Source organism: Morus notabilis, unplaced genomic scaffold, assembly GCF_000414095.1.
Source record: "Morus notabilis unplaced genomic scaffold, ASM41409v2 Scaffold698, whole genome shotgun sequence".
In the NCBI taxonomy this organism is placed as follows: Eukaryota; Viridiplantae; Streptophyta; class Magnoliopsida; order Rosales; family Moraceae; genus Morus; species Morus notabilis.
The window spans coordinates 192,643-203,178 of NW_010358448.1; the positions used below are offsets into that span (position 1 = coordinate 192,643).

General features: G+C 32.5%; 1 protein-coding gene across 1 annotated transcript; it reads left to right on the forward strand.

Moving 5' to 3' along the window:
- The first annotated feature begins 2,290 nt into the window (after positions 1 to 2,290).
- Positions 2,291 to 6,478, forward strand: LOC21403575 (histone deacetylase 14). Its single transcript, XM_010092527.2, has 9 exons — positions 2,291 to 2,327; positions 2,965 to 3,224; positions 3,382 to 3,456; positions 3,674 to 3,775; positions 4,429 to 4,500; positions 4,843 to 4,899; positions 5,000 to 5,251; positions 5,500 to 5,681; positions 6,083 to 6,478. The coding sequence occupies exons 1-9, from the start codon at positions 2,291 to 2,293 to the stop codon at positions 6,381 to 6,383; spliced, it is 1,338 nt and encodes a 445-aa protein (XP_010090829.2). The 3' UTR covers positions 6,384 to 6,478.
- The last annotated feature ends 4,058 nt before the right edge of the window (positions 6,479 to 10,536 follow it).

Genomic DNA, 10,536 nt, shown 5'->3' on the forward strand with positions numbered 1-10,536 from the left:
TGTCATTTTCTTATTAGTTATTGTTCGTGATACTTGTAAATTTTGCTGTTTTGGCCTTTGGTTTCCGAACCTGATCAATTCTGTGTCCTCCAGATCTGAGTGATGTTGTCAATCGGTTATATATATGTTCCAAGAATTTTGTCCAAACCATGGGTTTCGCAAAACCATGCAACATTTCTTTTGCAGCTTCCCGAGAATATACATATATTATATATATTATATATGTTATATATATATATATATATATATATATTGGCTTTGTATGTTTCCACATTCAAGATCATTTCAGGTCTATGATTTGTGCTGTAAATAGGGGTTCCCCATTCTAGAAACCCCACTGATTATCTAAATTTAATTAGAATTGATCCAATTTGGTCCAAAATTGTCCTTTTTCAGATCGAATCTTGAGCATAATATTGATGGTGTTATGTTTGCTTGTCTCCGTTGGATTATGTGACAAAGCACATTGTTTGTACACATACGAGTATGGAAAATAAAATTCATCCCGTAGATAAATTTTCATTATTCATATAATAATGAGTCTTACTAAATTGGGTCATATAAGATTGCTCTAAGAGTACTACTATATATGCTTATGACAAGAGAAACCTAATTATCATATTATGGGTATGCTTGGTAGTGATTTTTAAAGCTTAAAATCAATTTTCTAGCCATTCACATCCGAAATTTATGTTTTGTAAAAACTATAAAAAGTGATTTTTAAAGAATTTTTAAAGAATTTACAATTAAAATCAGAAGCAGCTCAAATGCAACTTTGATTTTTAGATTGTGCGGCAATTACCTTGAAGTACAATTAATGAAACTTTTATAATACTAATAATACCTCTGGAATCAATATTTGTATAATTATAGTTTACCAAACACTCAGCTACTTTCTATAATAACTGTTTTTTTTTTCAACAGAACTAACAACAATTTTTCTAAAATCTACAACACTACTAAACCGGTCCTATAGGCTGTGGTGCATAGGTAAGATCCACCATTCCCGAGTAGACTAACAAATTGATCATCGATGTGCTTGAAGGTGCTCCAATTGAGTTATTATTTGTGTAAGCCGAGAAATAGTTAGATGGGCATTATGGATTAAAGTAACAACTCATAAGATCTATAACGGTTTATTCTTAATGTAAGTGCTACATTAATTACAAAAGAATTTTACAAAATTTGATTACGATTAAGAAAAAAAAGGAATGTTTACAAGAGAATCACACTTCAAGCCTCTCTCAAACACTCTGTATTTTTTTCCTTTAATACCTTTAATATTACTCAAACTCGATATCTCTTAATATGAATAAAACCGGCACAACTTAATTATGAGGTCGATTCACGTGTTAAATCTGCATCATAATTATAATTAGGCTCCACACACTCAATAATAAGAACATTACATAATGTTTGGATCGTTAAATAAAGTGACCTAGTTTGACACGAGACCATGACAAATGACTCCTAGTTTGGTAGTTACTCGTTCGTGGGATGACCCATTGAGTGACCATTCATCTTGTACGGACACAAACATGTGGTGACTATTTGGGGGTTATCTCATTTTTTTTATACCAATTCACGTGATAGATTAGTTTTCATTTTTCAGTAGAAAGAATTTTTCAATATTAGTTGATGTGATAACTTTTCAAACATCTATTAAGAGAAAGCAAACAAGAAAACATAAGGAAAGAATAAAATTTTAAGAAATATATTTATCAATCAGTGATAAACCACCAAGTCAATCATTGATACACCACTAAATCAATAAGTGATAAACCGATTTGCTAGCAATTTATATGGTTTATCACTAATAAATCGTCATTTATCTTATTTCACAAAGCTCGATTATTTACTAGAAGATAGCTCAAAAAAGGCCAATACAAAGTAAAAACCACGAAGAACTTGAACATTGGCGTGTGACCATTATTCTAAATGCTCTTCGCACATATAACGAAATTATTAAAATTTTACAAGAATGGAAAATTTTAATATCATTAAAATAATAATATATCATAATATAGTGCAAAATATAAAATCATCATGATAACTATTACGCCATTTTTGCTGTTTCTGTAGTATTCCGAAAATTTTGTTAAATTTCAACCGGAAATTTGTCGCCTTAGTTTAATTATCTCTTATCCGAACTGTATAAAAGGCCTGGCCCAATAGGGTTATCATGAGTGAAAGAAAACCGGGCTGGAGTGGACTTGTAACTTGTTTCCTTCTTCTTTAGTTTCTTGTTTTCAGTTGACATCACTAATTTCTTTATCACCTCCTCCGCAAGATGGAGCTCCTATCTTCACCTTCTTCAGTTTTTCCTGGTAATGTTATCACTTTTGTTTTTTTTTCTTCCTTTTTTTTTAATATAATTTCCTCTCATAGACATATAGAGAAACTCATTTAAGTACTTTGCAACTGGGTAATGACTATGCCGCTTTTATCTTAATTGGGTTCAAATAACTTTCTGAAATATAGACGGGAGTTTCTTTTAGTCATTTATTAATAAGAATTGTGAAATGATAAAAAAAAGTGAGAGAATTTGTTTGCAATTCAAAAACAACTTGCCCAGTGGTAGAGTCGAGATTGTTTTTTTCTTTTTTTTTTTTTTTTTTCAGCCGGAGAACAATATGGAACGTAACAAAAATAAGTGGGGTATAATTAGAATTCTCATATATAATGCTGTTATTGAGTAGAGTGCAATTATTATTTCATTAATTTATTGAGAGCACATTAAAATTTGGTTTTCAAAAATTTACACAATTTTTAAGGAAAGGGGTCATAATCTCCCACTATTAGTATTTCATTCAAAAACCTCTAAGAGCATTGTGTTTTTCGTAAATTCTGGATTTATAGCGTAAGCGCCAAACCAAAGAGGTCTAAAATGTATTGCATACCTGTGATATGAATCTTGGATGTGGAAGTACATGTCTCAGGAACAAATTTTGCTTGTTCTGTTAGGGAATGCACTGCTTTTGGTGCGGCGGCGTCTATGCGGGTGGAAGAAGATCCATACTAGATTTGGATTGGTTGTAGGACCTTTGAGAAGTACATGTTACCACAAGAACTTGAGAAATGGAAGTGGATGTTTCTCTAAGAGAAGAGACATTTCCATTTCTTGTTCGGCCGGTGTTGATAAAGACTCGTATGTTCCTTCGAATGAGAAGCCAACTGATTCAAGAGTCATTTATGCTGTAGCTCCAGCCATGGGACACAATCAGGTACAATTAGATTTCCTGCTCATTTTCCATAAAGACATATTGCAATTACGAGTCGCAATGACAAATTCTAGTCGTCTCTCATTTGTGCTGTTGTTTCTTTATTTTGATTTATGCAGATATAACCTCTAACGGTGATCTGCATTAGTGATGTCAACAGGAATCTCATCCGGAGTCCCATCTTAGAGTCCCTTCAATTGTGAATGCTCTCGAAAAGATGGAGCTCACACCAAAGGTATGAAACCATTGTATGAAAGTTTTATGTCATCTTTCACTTATACCCTTAATCTGTCCAACTTTGTTCGCTTTTGCCGATACTAGGATCTTTTATCCTTGGTCAAATAAAGTAGCATTTAAGCATTCATTTCAATAGTTTCTACCAAAGGTAGGAGTAATTATAAGTAGAAGAGTGTCTTATTACTTCAACTATGTTTTTTTTTTCTTATCTTCAGTTCCGTGGCTCAGCGATTATGGAACTCAGAGAATTCAAGCCCGCTTCAATAGATGACATTGCAAGCGTTCATACAAGGAACTATGTAACGGGCCTTGAGAAGGTACTCTTAGAATTTTTCTCTACTTTACTTTCTAATACAGGTAAGGTATGCAATCATAGACTGATCCTTCAACCAAGTTTTGGCAGTAATTTTATCTAATTAGCTTTGTTTAGCGATTGAGTTCATCTCCAAATGAATTCATGGTAAAGGAAGCAAAGTGCCTAATAGCTATAGGCTGTAGCAAGTATGAAGTCAAACTAAAATACAAGGAAATGTGAGAACTTAGGTTCATAATTCCAAGGTGAACTTAGCTGACACGCTCCGATAATAACAACTTAGCTTACACGCTCCAAAAATATATCTCTCTCACACACACACACGCACCCGTGCGCACACACACACTGGCCTAGTCAGTGATGCAAAAAGTTATACTAAATGTTGAATGTAATAGAATCCGGTCTAGGGATCAAAAGGAATAGATACGTACCCTCAGAGAATGTCTGTAGTTAATAGAGGAGACTAGAACCATTATTCAGTTTATGACACCACCAACATTTGAATCCATGATTCCCAATTTGCTTACTTAGTCCTATTCCTGTTCTTTTCATGCAATGAATGGTGGACTACGCAGTGAATTAGGCATATGAAGTCGATTTTACCCATGCGGAGACAGTTTCTTTCTGCTTAAATATCTTTCTGTCTGTTGCTTGTAGGCTATGGATCGGGCTTCAGAGCAGGGCATTATTTTCATTGAAGGCTCTGGACCAACATATGCTACTGCAAATGTAAGTGCAATGATTTAGATATTTCTTGTTTCCTTATTCTTGTCGATATAAGTAACTTCAGTTTCAGTAACTTAGAACTCAGAAAAGTGCTGTGTAACTTTGGCATACAGAGCGCAATTTTTTAGACAGTTAATGAATTCTTGAACTGTAATATCGATGCAAACCATAAGGCAATTCCAAATAACAAAGATATTCCAACACATATCAACGTCTTGCGTGAAAGCTCCCTTGCTTCTTGGTCGGAATTCAGGGAAAAAAAAAGTTTCTTCCTAATTTTGTGAGATCTATACAGTGAAGTGTCTTTTCTTTTGATTTCCCTAATGAATGGTGTTAATTATGCAGACATTCGAGGACTCACTAATTGCAGCTGGAGCAGGGATTTCCTTAGTTGATTCAGTGGTAATATCTTGGTTTCTTCTGCTTATTCATCTGTGCTGGAACTATTTCATTAACTGTTTGATATTTCATTCAGATTAAACTATATTTTATCTCATTTTAGGTTGAAGCATCAAAGCTAAGCCAGAATCAGCCTATAGGTTTTGCTTTGATAAGACCTCCCGGACATCATGCTATCCCAAAGGGGCCAATGGGGTTCTGCGTTTTTGGAAATGTGGCCATAGCTGCTCGTTATGCTCAACGTGTACACGGCTTGAAGCGCATCTTTATCATCGATTTTGATGTTCATCATGGGAATGGCACAAATGATGCTTTCTACGAGGACCCTGATATATTTTTTCTTTCAACTCACCAGGTGAGCAAAGTGATTTGGTTCGGACCATAGAAATTATCTTTTGTCTTCTGACTCACAAGTTCCTTTGAAATCATTTCCCATATCTAAAAAGTTCCCTTTTCCTCCTACATTTCCTTCATAGTAAACGATTCCGTGAACTGGTAATAAAATCTTGAACAGATTATAAGTGCTTCTAATGGTAAAGGTCATTACAGGATGCAAATTGCACAAAAGACCAACATGTTCTATTTTTAATGCTTCCATTTCAGGACGGAAGCTACCCGGGTACGGGTAAAATTGATCAGATAGGCCAAGGAGATGGGGAAGGAACAACTCTAAATCTACCTCTACCAGGAGGCTCAGGTGATATTGCCATGAGAACTGTGTTTGATGAAGTTATTGTACCGTGTGCTCAAAGTTTTAAGCCGGATATTATTCTGGTCTCTGCAGGGTGAGTTACATATACGCCAATACTATCATATTGCAATATATATATATATATATCGTTGTCATTGCTTCCTAAAGAAAGGTCTTATTAGGCCCAGCTAGTTTGGGATAGCTGGCAAAGCCAAATGGAGAAGTAGAAGCATAAGTCAAAAGTTAAAAGTTAGTTAAAAAATAGCTTCTCAAGACATATAACTGTAAAAATGCATTGGTCCAAACTACTCTATGAACTTTTGAAAAAACACACTACTTGTATTGTCTTATGTGCGAAGGAATTTGGCGGGCCTCTAAAAGCTATACCAGACTGGCACGCAGCGTCAACCAAAAAAATTATTTCTATTTCCCTTGTCATGTTGATAAAAAAAAAAAAAAAATGTTTATCTATTTTGTTCTCATGTAACTTTTCAGGTATGATGCTCATGTATTGGATCCACTCGCCAGCCTGCAATTTACAACAGGGACATACTACATGCTTGCGTCCAACATTCAACAACTTGCCAAAGATCTATGCGGCGGTCGATGCGTGTTCTTCTTGGAAGGAGGATACAACCTCGATTCTCTTTCACACTCTGTCGTAGACTCGTTCCGCGCCTTTCTCGGAGAGCCAAGCTTGGCATTGGAGTTTGACAACCCTGCTATATTGTATGAAGAACCATTGACCAAGGTTAAGAGAGCTATTGAGAAAGTAAAACACTTGCATACCTTGTGAAGATGCAATATGTTGCTTACCTGTTTCTGACTTCTGTAAGTATAGTTTTTGCATAATTGACCACATCTTATAGATATTTGTAAATGCTTAAAAAATTTTGTACTGTATAGTTTAGCATGTGTGCAACTTTTAAGTACTTGCTAGGTGCTATAAAGCTCAAAATATTTGCATCTTTGATAATGGGGGAATATGCTAGAATGACTATCCAACAAAGTGAAATTAGCAAAATGACCTTCTTCATTTTTTATGAAGAATGACCACCTAATCATTCTTTGTAAAAAGTGGTCATTTTACAAATATAAATTTTTAAAAAGTTATTTTACTAATAAAATTTTTCTATTGAGTTATTTTTACAAAGCCCTCCTTTTAATGTGACATATTCATTAATTGTATTTTATTTATAAGAAAGCAAAATTTTTTTTACTAGTTGTGAAAGTAACAAGGGTTGTCAAAGATGTGAAAAGTTTTGATTCAATATTTATTCGCTCAGTAAGGTTGAGGTGACACGTTTTATCAACACATAGTTATGACTCAACACGATAGTTTCAAGTGTTGGGGCCCCTTTGGTCAACACACAAGTGTAGTTACAACTGGTGACCCGCCTCACTAATTTTTTCAGCATTTAAGGAAAAAAAAATTTTCTTTTCATTTTCGGGTTTATTATTTCATTCTAATGGCAATGGTGTCGTACGAATAAGGTATTTTTTTTACTCTCTTTTCATAAATTTTGAAAAAAAAAAGCTTGGAACGTAATAAAATATGAGATGAAACTGATGGAACTTACCTATAATTATTGGTTCGTTAAAAGTGCATTGTGTGATCTAGCTAGGACAAATAAAAAGTACTTTGGACTTATTTATAAAGGCAATCAAATTATTGGCAGACAGAGCACTTTTTTTTTTCCACTCCCTTTTTTCTACGGGTCAACATAGGAATGCAATAAAGGGCTTAATTGAAAATATATTTTGTGTACTATAAAGGAGCTGAAATCTGTATGATGAGATCTCTAGAGGGTTCCTTTTTTTTTTTTTTTTTTTTTTTTCTCTGATTGATGATTAATTTGGGTAAATGTTGTAACGCTTTATGTAGACCAAAATCACATAATAATTCAGGTAAAGGGGGAAAAAAAAAGAGGGTTTTCTTTTTCTAGCGAATTCACTACTGAGTAGTCCTTCCACATGTTGCGCCCTCGTACAACAATCTTAAATCTTAATCAGATCATATATATTAATTAACATAATTGGTTTCAAAATATTCAGTTTTTTTAGATGATTTATTGTCAAAAAGGTATATATAGCTCAATAAAGTTGGGAAAAAGTTTATCAGCGGAAAGAAAATAAATTCATATAATCTAGCTGGTTTATGAGAAAGCAAATAAGAGGTAAAAGAATAAATTTTTTGTTTGGACAATAAGAACTACAACATTAAAGATTATTTGACGATTTTTTTTTTTTGGTTTTTCAATAATACTGTTAAATCAGCAAATATTTTGTGTGTTGCTAGACAAATTTTGTACTATGTTTTCTTTATTAACTTACTTTCAAGCTTTTCTTTTCTTTCTTTTCCTTTTTTGAGAGAATACTTTAAAGCTTTTCAATTTTTTAAGGTTTGAACATAAAGTACTTGTCATATCAAGAACTGGTAAATAAATTAATTAGATAAAAATTAAAGGCTTATTCAGTTTGTTTATTCAAATATTTAATTTGAGTTGATGTGTGATTTTATGTAAGAATTTTTATTGTAACAGAAAAAGTTAAATGTGACTTTTTATAAGAACTAATTAAAATTAAAAAGTCAAATTGGTAAAATGAATGAGGCCTTAAGTAACTTTACTAGTCTTATTATTGTTAACGATAATAAAATTAATATTCAGTACCACATGCATGAAATAACTCTTTAGAAATTTTTCTTCATCAAATAGACAGTTTGAGAAAAGCCTTCTTAACTACGTTGCAAATGTAAAAATCATGTTTGCTGTGCGGTTAAAGTTAATGTTGTCACATTAGTAATTTTCATCCAAACTCTATATACATCTATATATTTTTTATTTATTTTCAGCAACAAAAAAAAAAAAATAAGACTGACGTCTAGATGATGTATATGTTAGCCTATAATAGCAAGCTCATGATCATGGAAGAATAATATGTGCTCTTTTTTTTGCCCTGAGCATGTCTTATACGTATTCAAGTGATTTATTGAATTCAAACCCTATAAGAAAAATATTTAAACCCTATAATTTGTGTGCACTATTGACTACCTTTTGTTAAATACACGTTTACCAATAAATAATTGATTTGAATAGCAGATTTTAAAATATTTAGAGTAAATAGTAAATTTACCTAATAAATTTATTATTTAATGCTATTTACTTTAAATATTTAAAAATATTACTATTTACTTATTTCATTTTTAAAAAGTGTTATTTACCACAATTTATGTATATAAGGAGATACGATTAGCATTATCCTATCAGTAATTTCACTGTTAAAGTTAAAATATAGACTTTGAGTCCCCTATCTTAAATTAAAAAAAAAATGATACACGTTTTAGGCTTCTCTCTCATCTATAAATAAAATGAAGAATATGTAATTAGATCTAATATATAGATAATTCACCTCCTAGTTATATCTATCTTAATCCACTAATTTGGAATAAGTAGTCTTACAACTTTACACGTATTTCTTGTCTTCTGGACATAACCTGATCTTTGAACATCTCATCTCTCTGTTTCTTTATAACATTGTGGGGGACCTTGTTATGTCTAGTCTACTTACAGTGAGCAATATATATATATATATATGTGTGTGTGTGTGTGTGTGTGTGTGTGTGTTAAGAAAATAAATAATTAAAAAAGCTGGTAATTAATTAATATTAGTGGTTAAGCCTTGAACAAGGCAAAAGGAGATAGATAATAATACATGGATGACGAATTAAGATAAGAAAGCAATAAGCAGACAAACAGACAAACTTTGGTTGGTAAGAAATGCTTCTGAAGAACTAAGTGGCGACAAATAAGACTCAGAAAAAGAACTATCTTTTGTCTGAGAACTCGACACGACGAAAAAGACGTTGAAAATATGCCATTATATATGTGCTGAGTTAAAAGAAAGTTGCTTTCACATTCATGAAACTAGAATAAGAAGATCATTCTACAGTGTTTCCAATGAGGGCCTCACATACGATTTAAATCAGACGGTGCAGGTGAATTTTGGCCGGTTTTGACCAACTCTTTTTGTAAATAACAGAGGTTTTTCTTTTTAGAGAAAATGATCAGTAATTATTGAAACGATTGATGTACTGAACAATTAATCACTGATTGACTTAACTGGTAATTTATTACTATCATAGGCGATTTAAATCAAACGGTACTATGGTCTGTTAATTTTGGCCAACAATTTTAATAAGTAAAAGATTATTTTTTTTTAATTTTAGAAAAATAATCGTGGCTGTTGAATTGATTGATGCATTGATCAATCAATCACCAATTCATGAACTAACAGCCCTTAAATCATTGGTTGACACTGGTTAAACACTAATTGATATCAATGCTATTAAAATATTGGTTTTTTTTAATTATATAATTTGATAAAATTGGGGACGTTTATTAAAAAAATACTTTAAAATTAAGAGGTCGTTTTTCCACATATGTTGTGTATAATGTGAAAGAAGGAAGACGCTAGCTAGTGATGATATTGGAGTTTCACTATTGAATTTGTTGGGATAAGCATCAAGTGAAGATGACTTGATGAGTAAGGGAAACACTTGGGGGGGCTAAGGAATGGAGAAAACTTGTCATGAACTAGGCATGAGGCAAAAAAAGTGACACCCCAACTAGATGAAAAGCGAGATTTATAGTTCCACCTTTAGTAACTTGTAATGATGGCTTATAATGAGATAAAAGAGATTCTCTATAAGCCCATGAAAGTGATGAGAGTATTATTGTTTTGATTGTTTACGTAATTGGATAGGATATTTCATCGAATCTGTTTTCTTTCTTAATGTTTAGTTAAAGTCCATAACACAATACAAAGGTCGGATTGGATGGCAGAAAAATGACTAGTGATCGATCCTTCATATTTTTCCATGCCCCTTCAATTCCTATACAAAGATATATACACGTATCAACACAAATAGTATATATATATATATATAT

Coding starts and splice junctions, on each gene's coding strand:
- LOC21403575 (XM_010092527.2), top strand. CDS start 2,291: ATGGAGCTCCTATCTTCACCTTCTTCAGTTTTTCCTG. Junction 3,225..3,381: donor CAGCCATGGGACACAATCAG/GTACAATTAGAT, acceptor TGATGTCAACAG/GAATCTCATCCGGAGTCCCA. Junction 4,900..4,999: donor TTTCCTTAGTTGATTCAGTG/GTAATATCTTGG, acceptor ATCTCATTTTAG/GTTGAAGCATCAAAGCTAAG.